The sequence below is a fragment of the Rhamphochromis sp. 'chilingali' genome (assembly GCF_963969265.1).
Source record: "Rhamphochromis sp. 'chilingali' genome assembly, chromosome: 1".
Classification (NCBI taxonomy): Eukaryota; Metazoa; Chordata; class Actinopteri; order Cichliformes; family Cichlidae; genus Rhamphochromis; species Rhamphochromis sp. 'chilingali'.
Genome location: NC_137929.1, coordinates 71,159,298 through 71,178,271, shown reverse-complemented (window position 1 = coordinate 71,178,271; position 18,974 = coordinate 71,159,298). Strand labels below are relative to the sequence as shown.

General features: G+C 40.6%; 1 protein-coding gene and 1 long non-coding RNA gene across 2 annotated transcripts in view; one reads left to right on the top strand and one right to left on the bottom strand.

Annotated features, from left to right (window-relative positions):
* LOC308395886 (alpha-2-macroglobulin-like) overlaps positions 1–14,238 on the bottom strand; it is a gene marked incomplete at its 5' end in the record, with an annotated part of 66,161 nt that extends 51,923 nt beyond the window's left edge. The window contains 8 exons of the mRNA XM_080880925.1: positions 2,392–2,539; positions 2,635–2,719; positions 2,794–2,959; positions 3,509–3,529; positions 3,635–3,687; positions 13,650–13,803; positions 13,899–14,079; positions 14,159–14,238. Coding sequence (XP_080737051.1) covers positions 2,392–2,539; positions 2,635–2,719; positions 2,794–2,959; positions 3,509–3,529; positions 3,635–3,687; positions 13,650–13,803; positions 13,899–14,079; positions 14,159–14,238 — 888 coding nt within the window. The remainder of the gene's footprint in view (positions 1–2,391; positions 2,540–2,634; positions 2,720–2,793; positions 2,960–3,508; positions 3,530–3,634; positions 3,688–13,649; positions 13,804–13,898; positions 14,080–14,158) is intronic.
* On the top strand, positions 7,250–11,366 carry LOC308396910. Its single transcript, XR_013971653.1, has 5 exons — positions 7,250–7,329; positions 8,499–8,550; positions 10,222–10,377; positions 10,622–10,707; positions 10,958–11,366. It is a non-coding gene; the product is annotated as an uncharacterized lncRNA (long non-coding RNA).
* Positions 14,239–18,974: the final 4,736 nt, after the last annotated feature.

Sequence of the window (18,974 nt, the reverse complement as noted above, 5' to 3'; positions counted from 1 at the left end):
TGGGCGGAGGTTTACAAATCTGCAATGGACTGTGTCTACAAATTGTAGAACAATGACAGAATAATTTCATTAATGTAAAATTATCAAGACGGGGAATATTTCATCATCTGCAGCGCATAATGTCATCAAAACATGCAAAGGATAAGGCTAAAATCCACTATCAGATGGCTGCAGTCTCCAGGTCCTCGGGCAGCAATGCATGAAAAACTGTCATCATTCTGCCACTCAGATCACTGCATGGCCTCAGGAACACTTCCACAAATCAATATCTGCACACAAAGTTCACCATGCCACCCACAAACGCAGGTTAAAGCTCCATTGTGCAGAAGAAGTCAAATGCGAATGCGAACTGGAAACGCTGCATTCTTTTCTGGGCAAAAGCTCATTTAAAACGACAAACAATGCTCTGTGCTCAGATGATTCGAAATCTGAAATTCTTTTTGGAAAACACAGACGCCGTATCCTCCACAACATCCCAAACATCCTGTCGAGCTGGGACTGTATAGCAGTATGATGGCATCACCTCACAAAACCACTGTATCATTTAAATTTCCCAGCAGCATCTCATTTACATCCTCAAAATCTCAGTACTACCATATATATGTTATACAGTACTGTGAAAAAAATCTTCACCCACTACCTTTTTGTGTGTTTGTTTGTTGGCCTCCAAATAAACAAACTTTCTTGGGAATTTTTAAAATGGGCTTGAGCAGTTTGTGTTGAGACTTTGGCAGCTTTTACATTCATTTCCAGTTCAGTTCGATCAGGCACTTTATGTTGACCTATGAACCATCCAAGCACAACAAGGACACCTGCCTCAAGGGATTATTGTTTCTACACATAACAGACAACTTAGCAAAGAACCAGTTTGAACTTTTATCCCATTGTCGATCCATCCAGGGGAGTTATTTTTTTCTCCTTATCTTTCCTCATGTGGTGCATTTTCCATTGTTATACCTCTCTGACCTGTCTTCCCCATGTGATGTTTGGTGTCATGTATGTATGGTCGGAAGGTAAGATGGCGCCGCCATTGCGTGCAATAGGTCGGCAGCCTTATGAAATTTCCCCTTGTGGGACTAATAAAGGTATATCAAATCAAATCAAATCAAATCTTTTACTCCCATTTCCTTCTTTGAATCTAAAACAAACGCCAACAACAGCGGGGCTTGAACTCATGGAAGCTTGCCTGAGAGAGTTCAGGTTGCATTTCCATTTGTGTTTGCATGTTTCAGTAAACCACTGTAGCTATGTCCCCCACTTTCCAGTTATTTATTTGTAACAAATGTTTGTAATCATGTATGATTTTTGTTCCACTTCTCACATGTCCACCACTTTGTGTTGGTCTTTCACGTGGAATTCCAATCAAATTGTTTCATGTTTGTGGCTGTAATGTGACAAAATGTGGGAAAGTTCAAGGGGGCCGAATACTTTTGAAAGCCACTGTATTGAGACTCGACTACACTGTGTTCGTGTTTTCCTCCGAAACAATAAGCTCCGTTGGAGCAGCCTTTCAACGCCTCTCTCTGTCTCTCAAAAAGTTGACCCAGACAACAAAGTAAAGCTATCGGAGCCGCGGACCTGTTTTATATACGCGCGGAATAGTTTTCTATACGAGATCACTGCAAAAAGTGTAGCCTTACCTAATGTCCACCTACTGTTACTCATTTATATTAAGATTTAAACATCCAGTTGGTGTTGGTGTGGAGAGTAGCCTTCAGTAATAGTAATAAAATACACAGAAATAGTTCATTCATGTAGTAGTAAAAAGAATGATAATGTATTAAGTAATCCAAAGTATTCAGAATATGTTACTCTCATTGAGTAACGTAACGGAATAAAATACATTTTGAGGCATGTATTCTGTAATCTGTAGTGGAATACACTTTAACCTTCCCAACACTGAGCAGTAACTCAGTAAATTGTTCAAACTTTTAACAGGAGCTGAATCTTTGGATTTGTGTATATTTGTTCAGTTTGTTTAGGTGTCCCAGTCAGATCAGAGTATTTTTGAAGTTCTTAGATTTCCCACAGAAGTTGTATTCTTTTGTGTGACAGACATGATGAGACACACCACTTGCTTTAGCCCTACCAGTAAAGCTAATCATCTAGCAGATATTAGAAACACCAACACAACCTATGCAGCCTTTTAGGCACAACAATAACCACTTCACTCCTTTGGAGCTGACACGTCCGTCCAAGAAAGATGAGATATCACTAACAATTCAAATCCGTGGATGAAAGTATGAGACGATGAACTGTAGGGAAATAAAGTAAAGAGGACACACAGTTCAGCTGGGTAGAGCAGGCAACCCGTTTGCTGTAATGCTAATGCAGGGGCCTGAATGTACCCAAAGTATCAGGGAAAAAAGAGAAATGAAGCCATAACTGTACCTGCTTTGTCTCTGTGTGGCAGGGCGCACTTATCTGCAATAGGGCCAAATCATCCTCACTGTGCACCGATATACCCTGGAAAAAGTACCTAGTAGGTCTGCACACATTGACTGTAACACGTCCTGGTACAGGCTGTCCATACGTGTACCTGTTTAAGAAAAATAAGTAAACATTATGAGTCATTTGCTCTCCAAACTCCAGAATTTACAACACATAATTTGTCCTGAAAGAACTTTTCCTTACTTTGCACACACTTTAGCTTCAATGTCTTCCTGCCCAATACTCACTTCTTCAGATATATTTACTGTCACATCAAATTTGGGTAAAACTGGGGGAAATATGAATGTCAGCATTTGCACTCCATTACAACAAAGAATTTAAGAATAAATAAGACTGACTTACCATATTTCTCCACTTTGAAGTTGTGAGATATTTTCCTCTCACCCACTGACACAATGATCTGGTACGGTCCCTCAGGGGCCTCAGCGTCCAAGGAGTAAGAAAGCTGCAGTATTCTGCTATTGGATGTTTCATTTAGCCACTGTCCAATCCTGTTACTGTGAGGATCCTGTTAAATCAAGTGACAGTGACAGCTACTACACAGGTGTAAGTACAGTACCAACTAGATTCTTTATTTTCCTTTTCAACAACATTAGAGCTAAAACTGGACAATATAAATTTAGGGGGACATAAAGATGTCCTGTCTTCATCTGTAGCCAGCTTTGTCCTCTTCTAGATGTGAAGCACTTGTTTATAAATGTTTAAAAACTAAGTGATATAAAGAAACCTAAGCTGTAATGACAGGGAAGCTGTGGCTGTGTTTGTGGAGTAATTAAATCAAAATTATTAATTTGATTTAATCACTGTCATTTTATTTTCACATGTGGGGCATCAAGTGACAGAACAGACCCCTGCACGGTGTGTATTACATACATGCAACCCACTTTGTCCAGTTTTTAAAGCTTGCACTGTCAGTAACTTGGAGTAATACTGCAGAAGCAGTGTGTATGCAAGCAGTGAGCAGGGAACCTTCAAGTCTGTCTGACTGCATGTGTTCAGTGTTGTGTTGATGCATTTGCAAGAGAAGGAAAAGCCTTTTCTAGAGGCGCCCTCTTACCTGAAGTTCAATGACATCATACTGAAAGAAAAAGGAAGAAAGACAGGTGGAGTTAAGAAACTGTTGTGTAAATCACTGCATCCAAATTGCAAACAGCATTATTAATAATACTGTTCAAAAACTCACCAGCTGATTGGCAGGTCGCATTTTATTATCCATCGCAACGACTCTGAAATTCACTTTGAGAAGAATTGAGAGGTTACCTCTGTTTCTCTCTTTGTACTTTAAAACAAAGTCACTGCAACTTATCAAACATGGATCTGATTGGTTACCCTGCACAGCAAGCCTAGACAGATCTCAGATAATGGACTGACATGTATGAGACATATGTATAGAATTTATTGAAATTGAACTGATATTGCTAATTTATATTTTAGTTAATGACACATTTAATTTATTATTTAATTATGTATTTAATACATTTGGGCACCCGAGGCCCTCCATATTCTTCCCTCACGATTTTTTTGTACTTTGAATTCCAAAGCCATGTTTAAACATATTTATTTTATTGTGAAGTTTTAAAAATTAAAACCGTTAAACTTTCACATAAAAAGAATTTGACTCTGAAATAAACTAAGAGGCATTACTCAGACATGATTCATTTTGTGCTATCTGTCCCCGATTACAAAGTTAAGCTGAAAACGCACCGGAAACGTGCTCGTCATCTCCGAGCATGAAGTAAGGAGAGCCTTCAAGAGAGTGAACACCAGGAAAGCAGCAGGACCAGACGGCATCCCAGGTCGTATCCTAAGAGACTGCGCATACCAGCTAGCTCCTGTGTTCACTGAGATATTCAACATCTCTTTATCTCAGTCGGTGATCCCCACATGCTTCAAAGAGTCCATCATTGTTCCTGTCCCGAAGAAACCCCACCCTGCTTCTCTCAATGACTATCGCCCTGTAGCCCTCACCTCAGTAGTGATGAAGTGCTTTGAACGCCTGGTCAGAGACTTCATCATTTCTTCACTACCAGACACACTGGACCCACTACAGTTTGCTTACCGTCCAAATCGTTCCACAGACGATGCCATCTCTCATCTCCTCCACACATCACTCACTCACTTGGACACTAGAAGGGGGAATTATGTTAAAATGCTCTTCATAGACTACAGCTCTGCATTTAACACCATAATTCCCTCCACACTCACCACCAAGCTGGAGCATCTGGGACTCAGCTCATCTATGTGTCAGTGGATCTCCAACTTCCTAACTGGCAGACCACAGGCAGTAAGGATGGGCGGACATGTCTCAGCCTCCACCACTCTCAGCACTGGAGCCCCCCAGGGGTGTGTTCTGAGCCCCCTGCTGTACTCTTTGTACACATATGACTGTGTGGCCACTACCAGCTCCACCACCATCATCAAGTTTGCTGACGACACCGTCGTGGTGGGCCTGATCTCTGATAACAACGAGACGGCCTACCTGAAGGAGATTAGGAATCTGGAGAACTGGTGCCAGAGGAACAACCTCCTTCTAAACGTCAGTAAGACAAAGGAGCTGATAGTGGACTTCAGCACTAAGCAGGAGAGGAACTACCAGACCCCCGTCATCAACGAGTGCCCAGTGGAGAGAGTGGACAGCTTCAAATACCTCGGAGTTCACATCACGCAGGACCTGTCATGGTCCTGTCACATCAACACCGTGGTGAAAAGGCCCGACAGCGTCTCTACCACCTCAGACGCTTGAGAGACTTCCAACTGCCCTCCAAGGTGCTCAGGAACTTTTACTCGTGCACCATAGAGAGCATCCTGGCGGGAAACATCTTAACCTGGTTCGGGAACAGCACCATGCAGGACAGACGAGCTCTACAGAGGGTTGTGCGGTCAGCTGAGCGCACCATCCGCTCCGAGCTCCCTGACCTGCACTCAATCTACAGCAGGCGGTGCTGGACCAAGGCCAGGAAGATCGTGAAGGACCTCAGCCATCCCAACAACAGACTGTTCTCTCTGCTGAGGTCAGGAAAGCGATTCCGCTCCCTGAAGACCAACACAGATAGACTGAGGAGGAGCTTCTTCCCGCAGGCGATACGGTCTCTCAATCACAATCACACCACCACACAGTACTGACCCACACATATAGTTCTTACACACACACTGGACATTCTGGACATTGTTTTCACTTCATCACTTAAATCACGCTGCTGTTATTGTGTATATATTTATTTATACTTCTTGTGTATTTTGTTCATACATTCTTATATAGTTCTATATTGTGTATTGTGTATTTTGTTATACAGTTATTTTATTTTCAATTTAATTTATATATTTTATCTTATTCTTTCCCAGTGTGTTGTACAGTTATTTTATTTTCAACTTTAATTTATATATTTATCTTTATCTTATTCTTCCCAGTTAAATTTACCCTTCATTCTAATTTGTGTTGTACAGTTATTTCATTTTTAACCTTAATTTATATTTTATTCCTTCCTAGTTAAATTTACCCTTTTTAATTTTTCATATTTATTTCCTATCGTATTCATAGCCTTTTCCTTTTTTGTTTTCTTTAGGTCACGAGCAGTTGTCCAAGCATTTCACTACATATCGTACTGTGTATGACTGTGTACGTGACAAATAAAATTTGAATTTGAATTTGAATTTGAATTACTGTCTAATTCTCCATCACAGCAGCAGGTCTCAAAATGGAAAATATAATATGGCCTTTGCCCTTTGGGGGAAGTTGTGCACTCTGAGTATTCTGCATGTTTTATTTCTCATCACTGTGAAATAACTGCATACCATTCGTTGTCAGTAGCTGTCTTTTGCAATGTGAAGTTCGTCATTAGTGTGAGCTCAAATATGAAACTTGTGGGATTTTTTTTCCTTTTGTTGTTTTTTAAAATACCATATTTTTCGGACCATAAGGCGCACTGACGATGAACGTGTCTGAAACGGGTCTGTTTTTATACATAAGGCGTACTGGAATATAGGCCGCATTAACCCTTTAAGACCTACCATAGAACCAAGCACACCAGAGCTTATATTATATTTTTACATGTTGTAGAGCCATTTTTGGGAGCATTTCAAGTTGCTATACATCAATACAACCATTATAGCCCAAATTATTAATAATATGTCTGCATTAAGTGCATAGTAATTACATAAATTGCAAAAAAGTGCAATAAACTACAAAAAAATTGAAAATCTAGTCAAAATGCCGATATTTTGTCCCAGTCCAGCCCTGCTGAATTTGAAGTTATTTTTAACTTTTTGTATGATACCTGATTTATATTGAATAAGGCTGAAGTAAACTAAAGTCTAAAATACTTTTGTAATTCAATTGTAATTTTTAATGATTTAAAAGCATGTAGAATAGCATAGACCCTAAAAAATTATTCAGGGGCTTAGTAAATATCATTATAATTCTAAGTTAGATGACTTAAATTAAATGACTTAATGACTTAACTTAAATTAAATCTTTGAAAATCACAAAAGTGTTATCTTGAGTTGAAAATACTGAAAAGAATGCTTAAATTTTCAACACCAGTTTTTGAGTTGAACTGAGCTCTTTTGTTCAAGTTTATTTAAAAGAAAAAATTCTGTATTTGAAACACAGGGTGCATTATTTAAATCTACTCAATATATCTCATAGAAAGTACTCAAAATAACTGAGACACTGGTATTCATACTTATCATTGTCTTTAACTTTAATTATTAATGGTTCAAAATCAATATAATTTTGTCCCCCAATACTAACTTAAAACTTTGAGTAAGACTAATGACCTTTGGCATGTACCGCGCGCGAGGAGCATGGCCTCATGGGAGATTTTCTGCACGTTGAACGAGACAGACACACATCCACTGCAGACTTGGTAACGTTTTCAGGTAAGTGACCAATTCTTACATTAGCTGTCTTTATCCACACCGTTCTTTTATAACATGTTCTGAAGAAAGCGTTTGTCATGGTGGCTCACTTGGTGGCGTGTTTGTGCACGTTAATTTAAGTTTTCAACCCGTCTTCCAGTCAAGGCGGCGGGAAACCGCGCCCTTTTATCCTTTTACGTTCTGAGTCGCTATCTGCGTTCCGGGTAATTTGACCGGAATGTCCCGGTACCAGCGACCTCACCGTTTAATCGGGGGCATTTTAGGAACCACGTGAAAGCAGGTGTGCTCAGACATTTCTAGAAAATGGCCCTGTTGAGTCGCGGTGCGGGAGCTGCGGTAGTCACGCGGCCTGACTCACTCTGTCAGGTTGTTCAGGAGGAGATGAACAGACGTCATCAATGGCTTTGGTAACTAAGAAGACCTGCCCGCGGAACAGTTCATAGCAGCAACCATGCTGCTTAGCTTTCTTGTTCTATGTGGGGTCTTTCAGAGCATATAAGACGCTGCTTTCAGCTTTGTCCCGAACAGGGCCAGTTTTTGAGAGAACGCTGAGAGGACCGCCCGGGTCAGCAGATTACCTCATCCAGGGCCGGTCCAAAGTACTATGGGGCCTTAAGTAAATTTAGACTCGGGGCCCTACTTCCTTTCAGATCCCAGAAAATAATGAAAAAAAAAAAAGCTTTGGTCCTTTTGGTCAAGCCAAAAGTGCCATCATTTCCAGTATAGTTAGTATATAGTTAGTTAGTATAGTTCCAGAAACACTCAGTTTATTTAAATCCAGGTTGAAGACTCGCCTATTCTCATCTGCATTTGAATAAAGCACCAAATCCACACTTTTAAGCTTAAATTTCAAAACTTACACTAACTACTGATTTTATCTATCGTTCTGATTTTATATACTGTTTTGTTTGTTTGTTTGCTTGCTTTAATCAATTTTAAATCATGCTTTTTATTTGTTTTTGTTTCTAATGTCTCTGTAAAGCACTTTGAATCACCTTGTTGTTGAATTGTGCTATACAAATAAACTTGCCTTGCCTAGTTACTCCCAATTTACATAAATAAATGTTTATTTCAATCCAAGCTAAACTTTCTTATAAGAGATTGATGTTATGGCAGATTACTCAGTGACATGTTTTGTAATGATAAAGTTTTGATTTGTATTTTTTCAGCACCATCTTCACCACCAGGAAAAAAATCTGCATCAACTACAAAGTAAAGCAGGTAATTTTACTCAGAGGACTTGATGTGTTAAATTTGTTGATGTGATGAATATGATATTGTTTTATACAGGCTGAGTAGTGGATGGTGATACCACCTAAATATTTATACTGGTTTTGTGGTGGGTTATTTGCCAAATCTAAATTTTGAGAATTTTTCAGTTCAGTAAATATATTGATGAGTTCATGGTCTGTCATCCAGTGTCACCATGAGTATAGGCGCAGCCCTTTAAGTGGGTATTCCCCTTGTGCGCGCAGCACTGAAGTATTTTAGTCCACGCCCACCTGCTGTGTGGGCCTCACCCTGGTCTAGTATAAGTTACGGTGAGACCAGGAAATCGGCTCTACCGTTTTTCTTCAGCCAGCCAGAAGATGTCCAGCGAGACGATCCGTCTGTGTCCATCCTGCCAGACCGGCTACATCATGTCGTATGACCGACATGCCGTCTGCGTGGGCTGCCTCGGTCCTCACCATGCGGACCTCGCCCTCACACCTTAATCCTATTGCCGCCCCTGTTAGATCCTCCCGCCAGAGGAAAAGCAGCGGAGGTCAGCCTTTTTCAAGGCTGATGCTGAGGAGGCGTTCCCGCTAAGAGAGGTACTCGCTGGAAGAAGCCATCGAGTTCTTCGATGGTGGGCCGGAATTGGATGATTCCACCCACCGTGAGGAAAACAGCAGTGGTGGCAGCTCCACTGCCTCCCAGCTGGGCAGCCTGGTGACAGAAGGGTGGATGAGCCGACGCTCATCCACCACTGGCCTTCACATGTCGGCAAGGACGCCGCTCCCAGTTGTTGGTGCGCTGCTCCTGGATCTGCCTGGCATCATCCAGGAGGCAGCTGGTGAGAAGGGACTTCCCGTCCCTCAGCCGGCTCCACCCCCATCTGATGATCTGGCGGGAAGGTATGGCTCCGCTCACTCTCGTTGCCCAGATCCCATCTGGCCTCAATTCCCAGGGATGATGACCAACCTCTCTGAGGCAGCAGCAGAGCCAGCGAAGATTAGAGCGCCGGTCTCTACCTAGGGCTTCACAGAGGGCTTCACAGACCGGAGTTTTCCGCCTGTTCCCCCTCTGGAGCCGAGCCTCGCTTCAGTTTTCGGCACCAAAATGACCAAGGTCGTTGGACAGCGACCGGCCCATCCCGCCAAACTTGACCAGCTGATCGCAAGGTTCACTGATCAAGCAACATCAATGCACTGTTCAGTCAGCTGCAGTGACTAACAACACTGCCTTGCTAGCATTTGTCATCTCCAGGAAGGTGGAGGAAGCAGAGCTGCCAGAGGAGCTGAAAGGCTTTCTCTGTAAAGCCGCTGACGCGATTCTGAATATGTGCGCCACTTCAGAGGTGTGTTCCTCTCGCATCGCTGCCAGGCAGACGATGGTTCAGAGGGCAACCTGGCTCCGCCTCTTCCCTCTAAGATTATACAATCTCACAGGGAAATAGTGCAAGCAATTCATAACATAAAATTTAGAAGCTTAGTGGAAGATAATACTTTATGTTAAGGGTTTAGTCTGCATACTGAACAAATCCACTTATATGGATTTATGTCTGGATGCGTAAATTAATCTTTTGCATTTTAGAAAATAAAGTCCAGGTTGCAAAAAATGGTAGATTTTTTTTTTTTTTTGATTGAATCAGAATTTTGGCCTTCAGATTTTTTGTCCTCTCCCATCCAGGTCAGTGCAGCGTTTCATAGGATCACGACCCTGAACCTTGAACCAAAGTTCATGTCATCGTTGGACTTGTATTCATCCAAACTCCTGTCCTTGTTTCAAGCCAAGAAAGGTGCTGCTGGACAACGCCACAGGGCACAGTTAAACCTTCTGCTTCAGGTAAGGAAGATTGCATTTTCTAACCACAAAAATGTTCCAACACAGCATTGAAGAGGCCCTTCCACTAAAAACGGCTTTTCTTAGGTTTCTGTTCAATATTTTAGCTCCATAGGTGTTCTTACCTTGATGGTGGGTGTGAAAACAGGTCAACAACAGAAAAAAAATAGTTATGTTTAAGCTAGAAATGGTAAGTCATGTTTTAAATGTGCAAATTTTGCCTCAGTTGAGACTTCCTGTTTTACAGAGTGGAAATTCCATCGAGAAGTCATCATCAGATGTTTCATTGACCATCTGGGAGAGGATCCAAGTGCCTTAATCAAAACCTTTGAGGTTGGTGCAATAAATCTGTTTTAGGAATATTAGTAGTTTATTTTAGCTTGTGAGATCATAGAAAAGTTTTAAGATACTGTTCTAAAGAAAAAAAGCAAACACTTCAAAGCATACAAAAGAATAGCATTTGCTCAAAGATTTTGGAGCAGTGTCCACATATTATCAGTACCGGTGATGTCATACAAATGAAACTTTTTGTTTCAATGTTTGGAAATATGTGAGCTTAAAACAGTTGTTTCTCTTTTTAAAGGACGGTGCTGATGCTGTCTTCGTTGAAGAGGCTTTGGCTGAGGAGGTGATGAAGATTTACCTGCTGCAGAATCAAGACAGGTCAGGCGAACCTACTGATGTGGGTATTGTTATTGAAGGCGTTACTGTTCTGGGCAAACTTGGGAATCTGAGCAAAGCCTGTTGCTATCTTTTGGGACTGTGCTATGCTCTGGATCTGAAATACCCCAAGAATTTCAAATGCACATTTGAAGCATTTCGAAAAGTGTTCATGGAGCTGGATCCAGGAAACCTTTCTGTCAAGGTTCAAAGACTGAAAAATGACCTCTGTTCATTGTAGACAAAATTTCACAGGGCTGTTCTTAAAGTGTTAGACTTGTTAAGTGACATGTAATGCTCACCAAAAGGTTCAGTTGCGACATTACATTGTTTTGACATTCCTGTTCATAAATAATGTTTGTACCATAAACTGTGTTTTTGTATTAACTTTCCAGATTCACATTAAGATGTAAATGGGAGAGTATCATTATGGATGTTTTTTGGTCACTCTTTAGTTATAATCTTCCCAATTTTTTGGAATCAAAATAAGATGTTCAAAAACTATGTCACAGTGCAAATGTTTTTTTTTTTTTTTCAGGATTTATATTTTTTTGGGATCTTAATTTTATTTTTGTCATTTGACCTTTTCTGAAAAGGTAAAGCACTGCGTTCACTTGAGCCACTTTTATTCTTTGTATGGCAGGTACATTTTTCTTGTTGTTAGCATCAATATGCCAGTTTTACAGAGTTTTATCAAGCATGCCAATTTGGATGCAATTTTATTATATAAGGCTGTTGTGACTGAAATTTTATCCAAGTTTTATCCACTGAATGTAGAACAGATTTCAGCTCACTGTGTTCAGAGAAGGAATCTGCTAAATGTGTGATTCACAAAAAAGCTGTTTAAAATAAATCATTGTGAACAATGTTGAATTGACGTGGTTCTTTTTTCCTCTGTGTGTGTGTGTGTGTGTGTGTGTGTATAAATAAAATAAACACTTAATTGTAATTAACGTTTTTGCTTAAGTTAACTTAAAAATATTAAGTAAATTGAACCATTATTTAAAAACAAATAATTGTAATGGTGTAGGTTAAATGTGCCAAGCATTTCAGCATTTCCTAATTAAAATTTTATGTAGTTTGAACTTTTGGTTACTGTTGTTTTAACTTACATTTTCAATTGTATTTACTCAATTTTGTATGTTACTGTAACATCTTTAATTGTTCATAACAACTTATTCCATTTTAGTTGGATTTACTCAATTAATAAGCTGTATTTAAGAGATGTGATTGTTGTTGCATTTACTCATTATTTTTGAGTGTAAAAGTGTTGCACCAAAATATTTAAGTAATTATCAGTTTTAGTTCTTAGAGTGTATGTAGGCAAGTACATTTCTCCTTTTTTATCAAGAAGCAAAGACAAAAAGGAAAAAAAATCTGAATCATTCGTCCCCACCAATGCCAAAACGAAATCTACGCCCTTCCCTAGAGGGTAATTTTCAGTGCATTTCTCTCTCATGAATAGGCCTATAGTGTGGAGAAATTAAGCACACTGCTTTAAGCGCCTTATAATTTTTGTTATGTAACTTTGCACTGTCCACTTTCTGCTGTAACAAAACCAATTTCCGACGTGTGGGACTAATAAACGTGATCTTATCTTATAATAATGACTAACCTGGTATTGTGGATGGATTATCTCAGTTGTTCTCCTGACTGAAGTTTGGTCCATTTAAAGCATTTTTCCATGCGATTGCATTTGTCAAAAACCATCGGAAACTTTTATTGAGTGGAAAAAAGTTAGCGTTCATCCTCCAGCTTCACTGTGTTTATGTTACGCTAACATAGCTGTGTCGCTAGCGATCACGTAGCACAACATTGTATACCAGGTAGTCCAACTTCTGTAATGTTGGAAGTGATAGCAGAGCTTTACATTTTATTTTTATCCAGAAATCTCTCAGTCACAACATGCTATATCATGCTTAGGTAGCTAGCAAAACCAGCGAGCTAACTTCCTGCTAACTTCTAACTCTGTTACATTTAATAAATTCTGTTTGCATGGATGCCTGGATGTTAAACTTAATTGTTACACCTGGTAAAGCAGCAAGGCTGATCATTTTATTACAGATGAAAGAATTTAGACAGTTTTTAACTCTCAGTGATGCTGCAGTGTTCGTTTGACTTTAGGACCTGAAGCAGACGGCGTTTAGGATCCAGATTAGGCCGAGTCCGCGAGGCTTCTGACTCTTCTAGCTGTAATGCTCCGACAATCCATCATACTAAAACATTTTTTCACACATTTTTGAGCACTGTGTACCACATAAAATCTGTTTGTGGTCAGTAAACACAACCAGAATTCATACATAAGGCACACTATTGATTTTTGAGAAAAAGAAAGGATTTTAAGTGTGCCTTGTAATCCGGAAAATACGGTAGTTATGTTCAAAGATGGAGTCAGATTTCAAAGCGCGAACAAACATCTCGGTCGATCGACCGTATTGATATCTTGAAAAAATTTTGCTATTTGAAGCAAACATTTCACATCAATCACTGTATGTGTGTCCAAATTTTGGACAATAAAACTTGTTACACAAATTGGAGATGGTGGAGCAGCTTGCTCATGATGTTGGAATTTGAATGAACTACATGTCTTATATAACATAACAGCACATTGTTACCTTTTTGTCCAGGGAGGTAGATGGGTTTGTCTGTTTGGATGAATGTGACGGGATCAGACGCTCGGATCATCACTTTTCTGACTTGTTTGGAGTAAAATGTGTCTCCTCGTACCTCCACCTGAAAATTTTGCACCTCCTTTTGTACCAAAGGAGCCTGAGACAGTGGGATATTTAGATAGTCATTAAAGCCTATAATGCTTACGATAACAACTAACACACACTTTGTGTGTGAAAGTGCTGGTTGCCAACCTCAAACTGAACACAGGTTTGAAAGGCCTCATTTGACGTATGCGTGAATAAGGTTGTGTTCTTCTCTCGGGACATCAAAGTGACAGTCATGACCAGAGTCCCACTGGGCTGTCGGAGAGTTGCACAGAATTTGGCCTCAGCTCCAGCTTCAATAACAGCAGGAATGGCCACCAGGTACTGGCTGCATACAGCATCACACATACAGCAGTTACTGCAGTGAACAACTCACACAGACAAAAACACGCTGAAGACAAACTCACGGTTCAGCCACCGCTTGATCCACATGCATCCAGCTCAGGAGGACACACAGAGTGCAGCTCAGGATCCAGAGACGGTCCATGACTGGTTGTGATAATCCTCAGTGTCAGCTTCGGCTAAATATCGGCTGATCGTCCCTACCCACATAACAGCCACGTGTTTGAAACGCACTCATGTACTCTGATCTCCACAAAGTCAATCACTTACACATTTACAAAATCCCAATCCTGCTTTCAGCACTGAACACTAAACTATAGACAACAGTAAAGTTTGTCATTCAGTGTAAAACATTACAGTAACATACAGTGCTCCGAGGTGATGTTTCTAAATCAGCTCAGAGTTTAATTCGGCTGTTACAAGAAGTTATTTCTGTTTCGAATGTGCCTGTTTTACTTAATAATGTGCATTTTCTTACCGTCAGTGGTGGGATATCCCACTGTAGTGTGTAACTACTGATATTCTCTAAAATCACTGGGCGTTACAGTAAGTGTAGCCACCAACAGCGCCCTTTACCCAGCGTGGGATGTCTGACTGCCATGTTTTTGACCTTATTTTTCGGGAAAGACTAAACAAACGTTTGTGTAGTGATAACAGGCTCAAACACAACGGATGGATTCATCAGTGATGTCACAGACTGCTACATTTGCTTAAAAGACAAATATAACAATATTTCTGTAAGGATTCAAAATGAAACATGTTTAACAGCTTTTCTTGCACTTTGGTAAACACCACAGATCAAACTTCAGCCCACTGAAATAACAGCAGTGACAGTCACACTGCTGAGTGTGGATGGATATGTTTTCTCATTTTTAAACTGAGATGTAAAACTGCTGCGAATGAGTCATATTCTGGACCCAGCAGTATTACCCCATGTCATTCTATTTGTCTTCTTTGATTTGCCTTTACGGGAAAAGGGTTTTTGTTTGTTCCGTCTTACTAATGTGCTGCAGTGGGGCATGTTTAAACACACATGTGTTCATCCTTATTAACAAATCCAGAAAATAACAGAAAAAACAGTTAAGAGCACTGAACCTATGAGGGACTGAATTCTACTGATATACTGAATATCTGCTGCTGTTAGGATATTATTAGATATTATTAGATATTTATTATGATACATGTATTTATGATATGAGCTCACTCATGGTTAATGTGCTGATACCTGTGGTCAAGGACCACATGTTCATTTATGTCAATATTTAAATGTCTTAAATCGTGACAAACTTCATAAATCTGGGTGGAACATTCTGTTGGATTGTCTCCCATTTTAACAGCTCAACAATTTTCTCTTATAAATTTGACTACACTAAGGAATTCTGCAGTAAAGTCCGTTATGCCAAATGAAGTTAAATACTTTCATGAAATCAATTTCAAAACAGTAAATACCAATTTTATTTCGAGCACATTGGTTAATTAAAACACGAAGGGTGTTGCTAGGCAGAAGAGCAGCTCTAGCACCCACCTTACTGGCATCCACCTGCAACTGTATTACCTCACTTATTTGAGGAGCTGGAGCATTTCTTAGGCATGTATGAGTAACTCTGGACTAAAACAATGACATACTTATGTGCAGAGATGGGCAGTAACATGTTACAAGTAATCCGATTACTTTTTTCCAGTAATTAGTATTGTAAGGGATTATTAAAAAGTAATTAGATTACTGTTACTTTTCCGTAAGCACACTGCGTTAACTGTGATTTAATTTGTAAGAGTGTCTTGTGACAATGACGTACGAGTGTGCGACGTCGGTGGGGACAGACTTGTGTAGATCAACAATGGATAACATGGAGTGCCGGAGAGAGTCCGACCACGCAGCGTTTAAATCTTGGAAATGCTGACATTACTTTGAGTTTGATTCTGTAAAAAGTGACAAAAACATTAGCATCTGCTGTACACTCTGCATGGGAAGAAAACTTCTTTCTACAGCGAAAAATTAAATTCACAGAGAAACCCCCGGATCCCCCCACTGACATGACCGCTGTGGCACCAGGCAAACCTCCACCAGCCCCACTCCTGCTACACAGGTGACAATAAATTTAAGAGTTGCTGAATCTTTGACTTTATTTATTTTTTACTGTGTTTTTACTCACAATAGTGAGTGTAAACACAAAAAATTATTTCATTTGATATGCTGGAATATGCAGAAAATAGGTTTAAATGTTAAACACATTTCTACCAGTCAGACTGTTGCATATAATTTTATTTTTGCTTGACGCATAAAGTTAAAAGACTAAAACTAATAAAACAAGTTTAAAAAAAACTTTTTCATTTGATTACATTTTATATTTATATTACACAGAAAAAAATAGAATTGTGCTGAAAGGTCTATTGCTTTATTACATATTCTGGTTGTTACGGCCTCTGGCCTCCAGGTGGCCCCGCCTTCCTCTATGGAAATCAAAGTGCTCCAGGACTCACGGGGGATTGGCTGGCCCGGACCTATGCCCGCCCCGACTTCATGCAGATCAGAGCGTGTCAGACCACTCACACCATTGGCTGCTGCAGGAGCCTTGAGTACGACAGACCAATGACACAGCTGCCTGCAATTACCTGAGAGTATAAAAGGCTGAGGATTCTTCATTCATTGAAGGACTTGCCTAGTGAGTTGTTTCACTAACGGTTTTCAGTTGTGTTAATAAACCTTATGTTTTTCTTCTTATCTAACCCCCTGGTCTCTGAGCTCATTTATGTTATGTCCGCTGTCGCCTAGCAGAGCCGGGTCGTAACATAAGTGGGGGCTCGTCCGGGATCCCTCATAGGGGGGTCTTTGTTCCTGGGAGGGGGGTTAAATTAAAAAAAATAAAATAAAATGTCGGCTGCGTTTTGTTTACAGCACTTTATAGCTGCCCCATCTCTTGAGATTATCAATAGCCGTCGCAAAACTGATTTGCTGCAAATTGTGGATCACTTTCAGCTGCAGGTTTCAAAAACCCTCCGTAAGTGTGATATAAAAGCTTTAGTGGTGGACAAGTTGGTGGGAGCTGGTGTGCTTCAAGCGCCTGTTTTGCCTGTGGTCTCTGGTGTGCCAAGCCAAGCTGCCGTAGTGGAAGAGGGCCAAAATGGTTCTGGTGGGGATGGTGAGGGGGATGAGCGGGGAAAAACGCCGCGCACGCTTCCTCGCTATGACCCACTCTCTTCTGGGAGTTCAGAAGGCAGAGAAGGAGCTCGGCTGAAGGTGCGGCTGGCACGTCTCCAATTGGAGGCTGAGGAGAAGGCCCAGAACAGGCGGGTTCAGCTCGAAATAAGATGGCTGGAGATAGAGGCAGACAAAGCCGTTAGGCTCCGAAAGCTTGAGCTGGAGTCTCAGTCTCAAGCCTCATCTGTCTCTGCTGACAATTCCGGTCCCGCCTCCTCGTCCACTTCTGCTTTTAAAATCAATAAGTGCATTTCTTTAGTGCCCACGTTTAGAGAAACTGAGGTTGATACATACTTTGCAGCATTTGAACGTATCGCTGGCACGTTGCAGTGGCCTAGTGAGATTTGGCCTCTTTTGCTAATGTGCAAACTGTCCGGCAAAGCCCAAGAGGTGGTGGCGGCGCTTTCTTTAACCTTCCTGCCTTCTTGGGACCTTTTTGTGCCACTGCTATGTGTTAAATGGCTGCCATTTCCACTGTGTTCAGTGGAATATAACCAAACTTGCCACAGGATAGTTTTTACCTGTCAATGTTAATATTCCAGTGTGAATCCCTTAAATCAGCCTAAAATGGCTGAGCAGCAGAAATCCCCACACCCATCACCCTGGGGACCATTTTCTGCCCATTGACTTCCATTATAAACGCTATTTTTCAACCCCAAATTATCATCATATGATTTTATTTTTTCTTCTTTTCTTGGATGTCAATGAAGACTCAGGGCCTTGAAGTTTTAATTTTTAAATTGCAAAAAAAATGCAAAAAAAATAATGGCAGGTCAAAATGTATGTTGGTGCCAATCTTTGGTCCATCTAAAGGCCTACTTATAATGACAATCACATATTACTTCAACTGGTTTTTTGTGGAAATATTTAGTTTCGTTTTTTGGTTTTTGGGGCTTATAACACAGGGCGCTCATGTAATAACACTGGGATTTGAAGGGTTAAAACAACGAAAATATAATTAAAACTTTACATGAATATTTCAGGGAGAAGTAGTTTTACAAGGTTGGCTAATTTAAAGTGGAATAAAATATGGATATATGGTCTTTTTATGGCGTGGCTGAGAATGGTCCCTAGGGTGATGGGTGTGAGTTTTTTAAAGGATGGCAGGAGGGTTAAGGGACTTTTAGATTACTCGTGCATTAAAACGGCTGTTTTGCAGGCGTACGAGCTAGTCCCCGAGGCCTATAGGCAGAGGTTTCGCCAGCAAAAGAAGTTGCCAGCCCAAACTTATGTGGAGTTTGCAAGGGAAAAGGGGGTTCTCTTTGATAAGTGGTGTGTTGCTTCGAAAGCGAGTAACTATGACGCTCTGCGCGAATTAGTTTTGTTAAAGGATTTTAAGAAATGTGTCCCTGAGCGTATTGTGCTATATTTAAATGAACAGAAAGTGACGTCACTCGCATCTGCTGCTGTTCTTGCTGATGAGTTTGTGCTCACTCATAAAGCCTCGTTTACTGGCAGTGAGAAGCCACGGGTTAGCCCTGTGCAACAGCCCCACACAGCTAAAGTGTCTGGGTCCAGGGAAAACCGTGAATGTTTTACTGTCATAAAACTGGACATGTCATTGCTGACTGTTTAGCCTTAAAACGCAAAACATCAAATGCTCAGCAACCCAAAGGGGTGGGTTTTGTAAAAGCTGAGGCCCGTCATGAGGTCCACGGTTGTGGTGGTAGGGTGCCAGACCC